We start from the raw sequence: 15157 nt of genomic DNA on the forward strand, positions 1-15157 counted from the left end.
TTGTCCAAGGCCATCCACTTAGGACAGAAGCAGAACTCACTCATACAGGCCCTTGAAGTCAGGATGTACACTGTAACAAATCACTACCCTGGGTTTGGTCATCAATACAGGTATTTTCAAAGTTTTGTCACAGAAAATATGAATCATCTAATTTTATTTTTTGTTTTTCAAGGTAGGGTCACACTGTAACTCAGGCTGATCTGGATTTCACTATGTAGTCTCAGGCTGGCCTTGAACTCATAGGGATCCTCTCACTTCTGCCACCTGAGTGCTGGGATTAAAGGCATGAGCCACCATATCCCGCAAATCATCTAGTCTTAGATCTGACAGCACAGCAGCTTACTAAAAGTTCAGCTGCCACGGAGCACAGGAAGATAATGAATAGATAATTATGTACAGCAAAAACTCGAAAACTAGTAATTCAGGAACTTGGCAGTTTTCACCACAATCTTTCAAACTTTTAAAAAAAATCTGATTTTACTTATTATTACTTATTATTAGAGACAGAGAGAGGGACAGAGATGGAGTGAGAGTGAGAACGGGTGCACCAGGGCCTCCAGCCACTGCAAACGAACTCCAGATGCATGTGCCACCATGTGCATCTGGCTACTGTGGGACGTGGAGAGTCGAACCTGGGTCCTTAGGCTTTGCAGGTAAGCACCTTAGCTGCTAAGCCATATCTCCAGCCCACAATCTTCTCCCTTTCCTTAATTCCTTATTTTTGGCTTTTTCAAGGCAGTGTCTCACTCTAGCCCACACATCTGGAACTCACTCTGTAGCTCCAGCCTGGCTTCAAACTTACAGGCTCCCCTAGTGCTGGAACTAAACGCATATGCCACCACATCTGGCTCTCTCTCTCTTTTATTTTTAAAAATACATTTATTTACTATTTAAATATTTTTATCATTTTATTTATTAGATACAGAGGGAGGGGAGAGAGAGAGAATGGGCATGACAGGGCCTCTAGCCACTGCAAATGAACACCAGATGCATGGAGAATTGAACCTGGGTCCTTAGGCTTCACAGGCAAGTGCCTCAACCGCTAAGCCACCTCTCCAGCCCTATTTAGTATTTACTTTCTGAGACTGAGTATGACATTCTGTCTTCAGGTTTCCATATGTGAGGGCTGCTCTAGAACTAAAGCAAGGCAAAGCATGGTTGGTATAGTATCTGGTCCCTTACATGAGAGACATCTTGAAGTCAAAATACTGGGCCTGATTCAGAATAGAAACCTTGGAGCCACCTACCTATCAGACTGAGGTCAGTAAGAGTGCACACTGGGCCATAGCTACTCCTTTCCTCATATTCCTCGTATGAGGCAGAACATGGGGTGACTGAAGGCGTATGTTCTGGAGGTGGGTGGACCTGTTCTATTTTGGCTCTGTAAGGATTCAGCATTGGGCAAGATTTTCAGCTTCTTTGGATCTTGGTGTCTTCACCAATGATAAGTTGTCACGCAGTACAGATTGTGTGGATACAATCACTGAAACTTGGTAAACATTCAATCAATGTGTATTAGGTTCTGACTGATTTTTTTTTTTTTTTACAGTTAAGTTTCCAGTGACTGAGTTTCCACTGAAGTGAGAACTAGAAGTAAATAAAGGCAGCAATGACTCTTAAGAATCACCTATGGGAGGCTTCTTCTTTGAGTCAAGTCAAAACAATATTCTAAGTACACTTAAGAGCACAAGTGCTCTTAGAGAACTCCATCAAAATGACAGGCAGTGGGCTGGAGAGATAGCTTAGTGGTTAACATGCTTGCCTGTGGAACCAAAAGACCCAGGTTTGATTTCCCAGTCCATGTAAAGCAGGATACTCAAGGAAATGCATGCATCTGAAGTTGTTTGCGGTGGCTGGAGGCCCTGGCACACCCATTCTCCCTCTCTCTCTCTGCCTCTCTCAAATAAACAAACAAATAATTTTAAAGTCCAGTCTGTTGGGTTTGCCTCAAAAAAAAAAAAAAAAGGCAAAGAAGTCAAGAGGATAGTTTATTTTGGTACCACTAAATCTCATAGTATAGAAAAATCTAATTTCTAATGTATGTCCCATGAGCAAGATTAAGATACATAGCAAATTTGAAAAGCATTTTGTGCATTTGTGATCACCGACGTTGTAAGTCTGTAAAACTGTGTTGAATGTGGAAAAGGTAAGGCATTTTATCTAGGACAAGCTGGGTGGGGTCAGGCTTGCTCAAGGCTTTGGCTTGTCCAATGCTTGGCTCTATAAAATACAAGGTATTCATAAAGTGTGTCAGTGTACTTTATTCTTGCTCTATGGAAAGATCCTCTAAAGAAGAGCAACCTAAATGGCCATTCTAAGAATCAGAATGCATGAGTACCCGTCCAAATCAGCAACAGATAATCCCATCATTTCTGCAAGCCAGAGAAGACTGTATAGTCTTATCCATGGTTTAGAAAAGCACTTTCTAAATGCAGAACTTTATGTGAGTCTCAAACTCTGGCTCTCAAAAATTAACATCTCCAGTTTGCCATCATGGTCTTCACTAAGAAAAGCAGGAAAGGTGGAGGGAGGGCTAATCAAAATCTAAGAGGATATAAATAAATCTTATGAGATTCTCCGGTTTTGGACAAGGGAACACTCAGGAGCCCTAGATCATTGTTAGAAAATTTTCAGTGCCAGGGATGGGATACCTCCAGTGAGTTGTTGGCCAGGGACGTCCCTGATGCCCCAAAACATTATAGGCCATTGCCGATGCCCTTGGTCTCCCATCAGGAATAGATGGTAAGACCCTATTGCTGAAGACTCCACATACTTGGGCTGTAAGGCCACTGAGAAATCCTGCTGGAACTGAGCTAACCTCCTCCATGTAGACCAGCTGACAGAAAGCTGGAAGAAGCCATTCTACATACAGTTCAATGGGAGAAAGATAAACCACTAGTGAAGATACTCAACAGTGGACACTGCAAGCCTTGTAATTGGCCAGCCAGGCCAAATGAGCCAATGAGTGCAATAGTGACACATCTATCATGGTGGAAACCAACTGCCCTCTAATTGGACTGGAGGCCCACTCCATGGGAGGGAATACATCCCTGATACTGAAAACCTAAAACAGGGGTAGCCATGAGCCCTAGGGGTGTAGTATCTGCTGATATCTGGATAAATGTATATACTATGCTTATCAAACTGCCCAGTAAGCACTTCTCTTAATATTTATACCCTTATGTTAACACTACTCTCCCTTTGGGTAGAGAATCTTCTTTTCAGATTGCAGTGACCTTGGGATGACTCAGAAGGTATCATAGAGCTGGAAAGAAGTGACTGGAGTAGTGAGTAACATTTCGATCACACCTTCCAACGTTCAGGGTCTAATGCGGAAGAGGTGACGGAAAGAATGTAAGAGCCTACAACGTGCTCCCTCCAGACATAAAATGGCCTGGCTATCCATGACCTCATAGTGCCTGACACTACCTACACAAGACCAACTTAGGAGGAAAAGATCATGATATCAAAATAAAAGAGAGACTGACTGAGATGGGGAGGGGATATGATGGAGAATGAAATTTCAAAGGGGAAAGTGGGGGGAGGGAGGGTATTACCATGGGATATTTTTTATAATCATGAAAAATGTTAATAAAAATTGAGAAAAAAAAGCAGGAAGTCATCCAGATCCGGGGTTATGCTTGATTATGGTCCAATGACCTACTTAAAAATGCAAATGATGGTGAGGACAAACTCAAGACAATCTAAAATGAATGTTTGTAAGGACAAAACTATAGATCAGTGAAATATAACCAAGGTAAGCGTGGCTTCTGTGAATGCTTCAGTTAAGACTTTGAGACCTAAGTATGCTATTTAGGGCTAGTGACTGAAGAACTCACAGAAACTAAGGACAAAAAAAAAAATTTTTTTTTTTTTTATTCTACCTTCTCCACTGAGTTTAGGAATCAGAAAATACAGGCCTGGGGAGATGGCGCAGCACTTGAAGGCACTTGCTTGCAGGGCCTCATGTCCTGGATTCCATTCTCTGGTGTCCAAATGGAGCCACATGTGCAATGACACATGCATTGGGAGTTTGTGTGCTTGCAGCCAAGTAAATTTTATTTTTAAAAAGGGGGAAAGCTGGGTGTGGTGTGCACGTATTTAACTCCAGCACTTGGGAGGCAGAGGTAGGAAGATCGCCATGCATTCAAGGACAACCCGAGATTACTGAGTGAATTCCAGGTCAGCTTGGGCTAGAGCGAGATCCTAGGAGAATTGGGAAATATTTAGGGTGCACCTAGGTTCAAACCCAAGTGTGACTTAAAGTCTTCCCAGAAACAATACTTTCTACTTGATATTTACACCCAGAGTTAAAGAGACCACAGTGGTGATTTTGAAGGAAACATGGTTAACAGGTAAAGGCCATTCTCAATTTTGTGTTGTTTCTTGTTTTTCAAGGTAGGGTCTCCCTCTAGCCCAAGCTGACCTGGAATTTACTATAGTCTCAGGCTGGCCTCAAACTCAGTGATCCTCCTACCTCAGCCTCTCAAGTGCTGCGATTAAAGTCATGAGCCACCATGCCCAGCAGGGGAGAATGGGTACACCAGAGCCTTCAGGCACTGCAAACAAACTAGATGCACATGCCATTTGGTGCATGTGGCTTTACATGGGTGCTGAGGATTTGAACTTGGATCTTTAGGCTTTATGGTCAAGTGTCTTAATTGCTATCTCTCTGACCCATTCTCTCTTTTACGAGCAAGAGAACGAGAACTGGCACACCAGGGCCTCCAGCCATTGCAATCAAACTCCAGACTCATGCACCATCATGTGCACATGTGCAAACTTGCACACTTGCCTCACCTTTTGTGCGTCTGGCTTACATGGGATCTAGAGAGTCGAACACATGTCCTCAGGCTTCGCATGCAAGCACGTTAACCTCTAAGCCACCTCTCCAGTTCCCTATTCTCATCTTTAAAAGGATGCTTAAGACAAGGAGTACATGCATACCATTAGCCCGCCCAGCACCTCATAAAGGATGCACCATACATGTCGAGTAGGTAACCTGCTATCTTTAGGTCTCTCAACAGTCAAGCAGATGCAGAGTTAAATTCTTACTTTGAGTAGTTCAAGAAGCAAGTTTCCACTTAACACAGTAGGTATGCATCATTCCTCTGGAAGCTGGTCCCACTGACCGTCAGTACAAGATGAATTAGCACATAGCCTTACACAGTGTAACCCATTACATTGGAAACCATATGCATATGCATCATTTCCATCCCCTGAAATACTTCCCCAACACAGTAAGAATCTGTATCAAGGTCACTTAAGGGTAACATCTGAATTCCCAGCCATTCAAAATCAGTTAGCAAACAGCTGATTATCTGCTCGAGTTTGGATAGCGCCTCTCATGGATCCATGTGCTGGAGTTGTGGTCCTATTGAGATGTAGTGGAACATTTATGAGATGGGACCTAACGGAAGTGTCAGGTCAGTAAGTGCATGCTCTCAAAAGGGACAAGAGAGCCACTGCTCTATCCTCTTTTTACTGCCTGTCATAATGTACTGTCTCAGGCACCAAACTGAAAACAGTATCTAAAACTGAGAGACCACATACAACTTTTCCATTTTCTTTTTCTCCTGGCATTTAGGGTTGAATTTCATGAATGCTAAGACAAACACTTTACCTAGTCACAGTAAGTTGCCTAGGCGGGCTTTTAATTTTCCATCCTCTTACTTCAAGTCTCTTGAGTAGCTGGGATCATAGGCCTATACCATCAAGGCTCAGTTCACAGGTATTTTCACAGGAACAGGAAGCTGTCTTAACATGATCCTCTGAGCTTACATTTGCTAAAATTCCTTTGCAAGTTAAGTGTAAACATTCATATAAAGTTTGTACACACTGCTTTGTACAAATATAACTGGTAGTAATGAAAAGGGTAGTAATATATTGATTTTTATAATTTTCTTTTCTCTTACATTGCAGATTCAAGGTCACACTTCAGAATCCACTCCCTACAGTTATGGAGGGTCAACTGATAAATCTAATATGATGGCGTTACTCTCCAGGAATTGACTAGAGTTAGATATAGACAGTGTTACTGCCTAGGACCCAGTGAAAAAAGACTTTGCTATCATTAAAAATACCCAAACTCCCTAACACACAGGGACCTAGAACTCATGGCAGAAGTTATAATATAAATGCACTTCTTGTGCAAAACAAGTCAAATGATAAATACTTCCTTAATAATTTTCTTTTGCAGACAGTTAAGCGATTTCAATAGGGGTTTTAACTCTATACAATCATGATTAAGACGGTATAGAAGGTACATTTGGGTAGAAACCTAGATAGAAGGCTGCCATGAAAAAGAAATGAAAACAAGAATGAGAGAAGTATATTTTCTTTTATGTACAAAACGAAGGCCCGAAATATGGTTTGTTGAAATAGCTATCAACAAGATGTTAAATGATTTTACCCTTGCTTTGGTTAAAACAGCCTAGAACAGCGGTCAGTTCCCTTCCTACTAACAGCATATAAACACAGTGACAGGACTACCTTCAATACAGAATAAACAACTTTCAAGAGAGAGAGAAAAAATTAAATTAACCTAGAACTAAAACATTTTACCAATAAATAAAATTTTTAAAAAGAGCATCTTTACCCTACAATCTTGGGTATAACATGTACACCAATTTTAAAAATCTTTTTTTTTCCACAATAGTATTTAACAGGTGTCAATGCAGCAAGCTATGAAATGAATGTATTGTTTTTTAAAAATGAAAAAATCCTAGAACCAATATGAATTTCAAAAATTGGCATTTTCTACAATTGTACACATTCTAAAATAACTAATACTTTCTTACAGAACATAATTCAAACAACTGTTGGCATTTCCATAGATTTCTAAGGAAACGGTTAAAAGAACCTTTAATATACTAGGTTGGAAACAGTTTATAATTCTGATTTATGGCTGTGAGAAGGCAAGCAACTTCTGTTTAAAACTGTAACCAATGTTTAGATAAACTTCAAAAACAAACATTTGGTCTAACAATCTTTAATATTGGTTACAATGGTCTGATGTTTGCTAATGAAAGGAATTTATCCAATGTGCAAAAAAAAAAAAAAAGTGCAGCCATCTTGTGTTCTTGAAATACATTAAGACCAACACTACTATTTACACACGTAAAACTTTATTTTAAATTTACTTAAGCACACTGCATCCCTGTATGGAGTACTGTGCTGCTACAGAGCCCAGACCCGATCTTCTGTCAAGCACACAAATGGATCTGAACAAGTGCTTCTGTTTTGTCTCCTAATTTTGATCTTAAATACAAAACCAATTTTGAAATCAATTAAGAGTCATTTTGACTCAAGAAATCCTAGGAGTTCTGTACCTTTAAAAACAGTTTCTGACAGCTTTCCCTACTCTTATCACTACTGGCCCATGCCACAAATGCCCACTGGTGCAGGGAAGTAACATTCCATAAAAGAGGAACCTAAAGCCTTCACCCATCACCACCAACATTCTGGTGGGTGGGCTCACCCTGTGGTGCAGCTTTTGTGAGTGGGAGGGCATGGGGCAATCAAAATGGATGAGAAAACATCTTGGTAAAGCAGCTGTTATTTGTCCACAGAAAGAGTGGAAAACAGTGATACAAAAAGAATTAATAAAATATAAAATACCATTCTGCATTTCCAGAACTTGGCTTTGTACTTGTACAGTGGACTTGATCACCATATGCCATTTTCTGCATCATTATGAAGTACTTTTATTATTAAATAATTAAAACTGCTGTTTTGACCATCAAGTCACATATACTGGGATGGTTAGGAAATCAATTTACTCAGTTATTACTCTGTGAAGTGCACTTGTCAGCTTGGCAAGTGTGGAGGAACTGAAAATTGAATAGAAGTCTCTCACTTTAAACTGGACAAAGGGAGTTCTCAAATTAAAACCACAAAATTAAAAAAAAAAAAATGAAAGGGAAAAGAAAGGAGAGTCAGGGGAGCTAACTGGCAACATTAATACTAGACACCACAAGACAGTGAAACTGTTTGGTCAGAACCTCAGGACATAATTGCCTTGAAAAGTTTTCTTTTTCTTTTTTTTAAAAAAATACCTAACCCAAGCATGGCCTTAAGTCCAGCCAGTACAACATTTCGTTAAGTTTCTACAAAAGCGGTCATTGGTGTTCACTGATGACGACCAATGCAGTCCCTGTGTCCTCCTCCCAGGTCAAGGGTTCCTTTGTCCCATCACCTCTAACTACAGGCGATGGTCTCCAACTGCTGCTCGGCCTCTGCGGCCATGGCCGCGGCCTGCAACTGTTCTGTCTCGCTCTGGATGGCACTGGGGGTGACCTGTTTCCTCTCACTGTGCATATTGTTCTCGTGCCTCTTCAGATCCGAGGCCTTGGCAAACGCCTTGGTGCAGGAGCCACACACGAAAGGCTTTTCCCCTCGGTGTCTCCGTTCATGGTCCTTAAGGTGGGACTTGTGTTTGAAGGCTTTGTCACACATATGACATGCAAACGGTCTCTCGTTACTGTGGACTCGCTCGTGCTTCTTTAAGTCCGGGGCGCGGATGAAGGACTTCCCGCACACCTCACAACTGTAGGGCTTATACCCTGTGTGGATCTTCAGGTGCTCCTTCAGGTGGGCCTGGGTGGTGAAGCCTTTCGTACACATCTCACAGACGAACGGCCTGTCTGCCGTGTGCAGCTTCTCATGCTTCCTCAATCTGCCTTCATCAGAAAAGGTCTTACCACACGCCTGGCAGGCAATCTGCTCCCGGTGATGGCCGTAAAGCAAATACTCAAACTTCATGTCACTAGCGGCTGTGGTCCAGCCTGGCGTCTGTTCATCTTTTACCTCACTCATTCCATCATTAAATGTTAAGGCTTGAGGGGTCTGCGACCCTAAATCTTTGGACTCGGGGGTCTCCATGGATTCTACTTCCTGGCCGTAGCAGTTGACTTTTCGAACCTCCTCGCTCCCCAGCTCCTTCAAAATTGCTTCTTGAACCCTGAGCGTGGTCGTGGGTGACTTGCCGTCCTCCTGACTCGGGGGAGTGCCTTCTACCGTGTCGTCAGAAGGACTGTCATCCTGATCCCCGATTTCCTCCACGTCATCGTCTTGGGCGTCAGCCGCATCTCCTATGGGGCGGTTTATTTTGAGGCAGTATTTACTCTTGGACTGACCGTTGTTTTCGTCGGGACTAGACACATCACGCTTCTGAGAACAGAGTTTATCCAAAAACCGGATACCGAGAATCTGACCGGAGGACATCATTAAGTTAACATCTTCCTTCTTCACGGATATCTTGGCTGTGTACATGTAGTTCAGTACTTCTTCAAATATATCCGAACGAAGGAAATCTATCTCTATTACTGAAGAACTGTCGACCTCAAGTTTCTTGAACAGCTTCTTAAAATAGGTGCTGCAGGCGGCGAGAACGCATCGGTGTGCTCTGAACTTCACATCTTCCACCACAATAGCAATGTCACAAAACTCTCCTTCCAGGCGCTGTTCATTGAGAGTTTTCAGAAACAGTGTTTTATGATCATCGTCATTGTACTTAATGGTTTCAGACATACTGATGAAAAACTCCTACAAAAAATTATTTTTTTTTAAAAAAAAGGAATTAACAAAGTACTTTTCCATATAGAAAAAAACCAGACTTTCATTTTATGATCAACTTGTTGGAACTTAGCAATTTCCAAAAGTTAAACAGTCTCAGAACAGGGATAAAAAAGAAAGATCCCGGCTCAGAGGTTCTCCTAATATTATTTCCAATTATCTTTGGTTTAACTAACATTTGCCTAGCTATAATAATAATGGAAGCTTTTACATACTACATATCAAACATTACCCTATGCACTTTAAATATTTTAACTTGATTTCAAAAATCTCAGGAGGCAGCTATTACTGACCCCACTTAAGAAGTCAGACATCTCCCCAATAGTCTACCGCCATCTAGTTAAAATCTGGGACTTAAATTTAGATAGTTTAGCTCTAAAGCCACAGTCCCTGACAACCAGAAATAATGATACCTAACTCAATATTTAAGACATGGGTTTTAGGCAAGGATTCTCAAGTCCCATCCACACTTCAGGTATGGAGGATTTAGTGAAATAATTTCACAGGGCTCAGTGTTATTTGTCCCTGATAAAAGAGAAACCACCGCTACAGTACTCTAGAGAGGGCACTGCTGCCAAAATATTCACTGTACTCTAGTTTCTCCAGGCAGCTTGGGGCCACTCCTCGATGTAGGTCAACGTTTACTCTGACCCAGAGAGACATCAGAGAAGAGAGTGATAAGCAGCTTCGGTCCCACAAGGTCCCAGTCTTCCCACCATTCACTTAAGGGCCTCATCACCATCAGATATACAAATTGAAAGTCTCCCCTCTGCCATGCTTGGGGCCAGAAGGGTTTCCAGGCTTTGTATTTCTCTAGATAATATTTGTATGTTCACAATGAGATATCACGGGGATGGGGCCTCAAGTCTATAATTTAATATATACTTTATACACTTAGCCTGAAGCTAATCTTATATAGAACTTATACATAATACATTTTAGACAAGGGTTCATGTAGCCCAGGCTGGCCACCAAGATGTAGCTAAAGATGACTTTAAGATTATAGGCATGCACCACACCCAATTTATAGTGTTGAGGACTGAACCCAGAGTTTCTTTGTGTGCTAGGAAAGTGTTCTACTCACTTAGCTATATCCCTAGCCCTTAAATATTTTTTTGGCTGTGTATATGTGTGCACATATTTGTATTTATGTGTGTGTGCGTAAGTGTACATGTATGTGGAGCCAGAACTGCTCAAGTATCTCTCTTGATTACTCTGCACCTTATTTACTGAGACACTCTTTTGCTCGCACCTAGAACTTGCTGATTTAGCCAGCCAACCTAGCTAGTCTGCCTTGGGGACCCCAGTCTCCCCCTCTCCAATGCTGGGATTGCAGGCAGGTGTCTATGCCTGCCTGGCATTTATGTGAAGTGCTCTACTTACTGAGCAATCTCCCAGTCCCTGAGTCATATTTTAAATGATTTCATGTTATACAAGTTTCTATGTGCAGCTTCATGCCAGTCCTCAAAAGGTTTCTCAGGCAGAACATTTCAAACTTGAGAGCTTTGAATGAACTTGGTAAGTAGTGAGAGTGGTTTTGTTTGTGTTTTTTTAGCAAGCAAATGAATTTTAGAACTAGCATGAAAGATTTACCACCTGAGTTCAGGAACTGATCATCTAAAAGTAATGTGCTTTATGTACTTCATTTAAAATACATTGTGTTGGACTGGAGAGACAGCTTAGCAATTAAGGTGCATGTCTGTGAAGCCTAAGGGCCCAGGTTCAATTCTCCAGGTCCCACATAAGCCAGATGCACATAAGTGGTGCATGTATCTGGAGTCGTTTGCTGTGGCTAGAGGCCCTGGTGTGCCCATTCTCACTCTCTGTGTCTCTCTCTCTCCCTGTCTGCCTGTCTGTCTCTCACACTCTCTGTGTCTCTAATAAATAAATAAAAACAAATTAAAAAAAATACATTGTGTTGCTTTTACTCAGTAAAGTGTAAGTCTAAAGAAAGCGTGGTTTTCTCAGAAAACAGAAGTACAAATACATAACCAGAATTGTGTGTACATGTGCTGAGACTGACCCAGGGTCTTACACCTTCAGTCCTGAGATACTTATTTTAAAACAAATGACAAATCATATTCTCAAAACTTAATATTCCAAAGTTTATGTATACATACCATGAACAATCCAGGCTATTTTCTTACAGCCTTGAACACCGAAACTTTCGGATCAGAATAACTCTGATCAGGGGTACGCCAGACCTACAGACATAAACAAACACAAAGAGTGACGATTTCCACTACCTCAAATTCCAAACCAAAGTTTTCTAAGTATTGATTTTCAACAAGCATGCCCCTTCGTGGCTCTGTCTCGCTCATACACCCATCTTCAGGTTGGAAGCAGCGAGCTGCATGGCTGGAGGAGTGATCCGGCTCGCTCTGAACAGGGACTGTGAACCAAATGATGGGCTGAGAGCCTCTAAGGGATTTCTCCTCATTAGCAGAGCCATGTCCATACACTCAGATCTGGTCCACGACACAAATACAGAAAAAGCCATTTAGTGTCCCTTACCCGCGCCATTTTGGGTACAGAGCCCTCCACTTTCCCCTCGGCTCCATAAACATATAGATTCATGTGAAAAACGGAAGTACAGATGTCCAGCTGTTAACATGGAAGAGGGTAGGTGCTTTTTCTTTGTACACCTGCGTCATGCAGCACACACCTGTCCTTGCTGCTGCATTGGAGAAATCCAGGTTGTCTTTATCCCTATATGCAGGCTCATCAAAGTTTGCTTTGAGTTTTTTAACTCTTACATAAATTCCATTCTGCAAACAAGAATGTTGAAAAACGCATGTCCCTGTAAATATAGCCTGCTTGGTATGGTAGGGACAGACGGCTGGGTTATATACTACAGTCCTACATATGCAGTCAGATCTCAACTTAGAGATGACCATCTGAATCGCTGAGCTCTACATTAGAGGGTGTTTTTTTCATCAGCACAGTATGTGAAGGCTGGTAACATTATTTCTAAGGATACTCCATCTCCAATCCTTTCATCTCTGCCTTCCAACACCCTGAGCCTGTTGTCAGTCACTGAGGGCAGGCTGCCCCAGGCAGAACCTTTTTTGGTGACACTTCCTCCAGCTGTCAATAACTAACTCCCGAGGCTTGTGGGTTAAAAGTGCAGGGAGCTAGGGAGAGGAGTGGCCCTACAGTAACCATGGCAACATATCAGTGTGCTGCTTCTCATTTTGGGCTGGTGTGTATTTAGCCAATACTTAAAAAAAAAAAAAAAAAAAGATCTCTGTAGACCGGAAAGCAGACCACACGCCAATCAGGTTTTTTTTTTAAACCCCTATAGAGATGTTGCAGTTGCTAAGTTCAAAATGAGTCAAACCGGAAGACAGACATCGCCAGTATGTGTGCAAATAGGTACGGGACTGGATGCAGCGCCCACACCACTAAAGCGCCCAGATAAAGCAGTCTCCCTTCCTAGGGGAGCTCCAAGCCTCGGGCTCCATAGAGATGCCTTTTACGGAGCAGGAAAAAAAAAAAAAGGACTTACATAAGCAGCCGCCTCCCCTGCTCGGGAGCAGCCGCGACAATGGCGGCCACCCCACTTCCCGGCTGCAAGCACACAACTTGGGCACGGGGAGGAAGCAAAGGCCGAAAGCGCGAGTCTCGGGGTGCCATCCTAGCGTGTAGAGCCCTAGCCGGCACCTCGAGGCCACCCCACTCCCAGAGGGAGCTGGGAAGTGGACGAGACCCTTTTGCACGTTCTTTGCAAAACAAAAAGCTCCGGAGCGCCGGGCGATTGCACAGGGCCACACACTTTCCCTTTCACCGTCCCCACGTTCCCCTCCGAGCGCGACAGCGTGGGATTCCCGGGGCCGTAGCGATCGCACCCCCCACTCCCCGCCCCGGGCTGCGGCGGCGGCGGCGGCGGCGCGACGAGCTCGGGAGCGGGCGTGCGGCCGACTCTTCCGCAGCCCCCGCGCCGCGCCGCGCCCCGCTCTGCCCGCCCGCGAGCCCGGAGCTCGCGCCCCGCGCACTCCCCGGCCGGCTCGCGCCGGGTCCTCCCCCGCCCTCCCGCGGCCAGGGGCGGAGGCGGCGCGCGGCCGGCTGCCTGCCTGCCTTGCCTTGCAAGCCTGGAGCTCGGCGGGCGCCGTCGGGGGGCAGTGCGTGCGTGCGGGCGGCGCGGGGGTCCTGGCCCCCACTTCCAACTCCGCAGGCGGGCTGGGGGTGAGGTGCGGGGGAGGGGATGGGGGGGGAAGAAAAAAAAAAAAAGACGGCGCAGTGGGGGGTCCCCGCGGCTCGGAGGGGCGGCGCCCGTGGGGCCGCGCTCGGGCCGTCCCCACCCCTCCCCCCTACCGCGGTGCACTGCGGCGCGGCGAACGGGGGCGGCCATGAACTCGGCCGCCGAGCGCGCGCGCGGGTCGCCGCCGCCGCCGCCGCCGGCCTCTACATCCCCGAGCCCGCTCGCTGGCCTTGCCTGCAAATGCGCGGCCACCCCCCGGGACTCCGGGTCCCCACGCCCAGCTCCGGCCCACGCCCGTTCCCGCTTCGCGCCGCCCGCGGCGCCACACATCCTGCATCTGCCTGCTGCCCCCGTAGAGCTCGGCGGGAACGCGCTTCTTCCAAGCCGCCCCGCCGTGCCAGCCGCCCGCTGCCCCCGCTCGCCTCGCCGACGGCCCTCCCGTCCCTCCCGCACCCCAGCCAGCCCCGCGCTGCTTACCTGCAGCCTGGCACAGCCCCAGACGCTCGCCGTGGGCTCCCCGCGGTCACTTGGCGCGCAGGCCGGGGTAGAAAGGACGCGGGGCGCCGGGTGGGGGGCGGAAACGGTGGGTGGCAGTGTTTTGGATTTTTTTTTTTTTTTTGGAGTTTGGGGAGGGGGCGGGGTGGGGGGGTCGTGCACGTCCCTGGTGGTGGCAGCCCTCCTCCTGCACGAGCACAGAATGTCTAGCCGGCCGTGAACACCCCCACCGCCCCCCCTTCCCGTGCATGCGCGGTGCGGGCTGGGGTTGGGGGGGAAGGCGCGCCGCCGCTTGCGCAGGCACGGAACCCGATCGGGACTCTTCGGCGTGCGAGCAGGGAAAGGGTTAATCCGGGACCTTGCCGACGCTTTGCAAGAGTCTACGGGGCCGCCCGCGTAGGGCTTCCGGCCTGCGCACGCGCGCGCACGCGCGCGGGCTTGGGGCGCGCGGAGCCCGCGCGCGGGAGAAGGGTTTGGGCGGGGCGAGGGCGGAGCTCCGGCCGCCGGGGAGAGAGCGTACGCGCGGGCTCAGCTCGCGGGCACCAGCCCCGCCTGGAGCTCCCGCCTCCCGCTCGACTCCCGGGCTCCTCCGTCTGCGCCCGGCCGGCTGAGGCACTGCGCCGGGAACGCGAGAGCCGGCGTTCCCGTGCGTGTGCATGTGCGTGGGCCAGTGCTGCCCCTGGGCGCGCGCGGTCTGGGCGCTCGGGCCGCCGGGTTCGGGCAGGCTGTCCTGAGCTGCTTCGCTTTTGCTGAGCTCCGGCGGATAGCCAGCCAGGTCGCGGATGGTGTTGGCGAATGGTGTGCCTGCCTTACTGTGTTTGTGGGGAGTGGTAGGCGTTTGCAGAACAAATGGAGGAAAAAAAAAGTGGCTTCTTTGGAGTGAAA

At 46.2% G+C, this 15157-nt stretch overlaps 1 protein-coding gene across 8 annotated transcripts; it reads right to left on the reverse strand.

Annotated features, from left to right (window-relative positions):
• Positions 1 to 6321: 6321 nt before the first annotated feature.
• On the reverse strand, positions 6322 to 14377 carry Zbtb14 (zinc finger and BTB domain containing 14). 8 transcript variants are annotated; one of them, XM_045144285.1, is made up of 4 exons: positions 13085 to 13390; positions 12091 to 12253; positions 11697 to 11780; positions 6322 to 9546 (listed from the first exon to the last, which is right to left on the reverse strand). In XM_045144285.1, exons 3-4 carry the CDS (start codon positions 11697 to 11699, stop codon positions 8200 to 8202), a joined length of 1350 nt encoding a protein of 449 aa, XP_045000220.1. In that variant the 5' UTR covers positions 11700 to 11780; positions 12091 to 12253; positions 13085 to 13390; the 3' UTR covers positions 6322 to 8199. The 8 variants fall into 8 exon arrangements, with proteins under 8 accessions (XP_045000220.1, XP_045000225.1, XP_004662722.2 ...); XM_045144290.1 differs by lacking the exons at positions 12091 to 12253; positions 13085 to 13390 and adding an exon at positions 14255 to 14377 and having other exon boundaries at positions 6322 to 9462; XM_004662665.2 differs by lacking the exons at positions 12091 to 12253; positions 13085 to 13390 and adding an exon at positions 14255 to 14377.
• Between the last annotated feature and the right edge of the window lie 780 nt (positions 14378 to 15157).

The sequence above is a fragment of the Jaculus jaculus genome, chromosome 2 (genome assembly GCF_020740685.1).
Source record: "Jaculus jaculus isolate mJacJac1 chromosome 2, mJacJac1.mat.Y.cur, whole genome shotgun sequence".
NCBI classification, from domain to species: Eukaryota; Metazoa; Chordata; class Mammalia; order Rodentia; family Dipodidae; genus Jaculus; species Jaculus jaculus.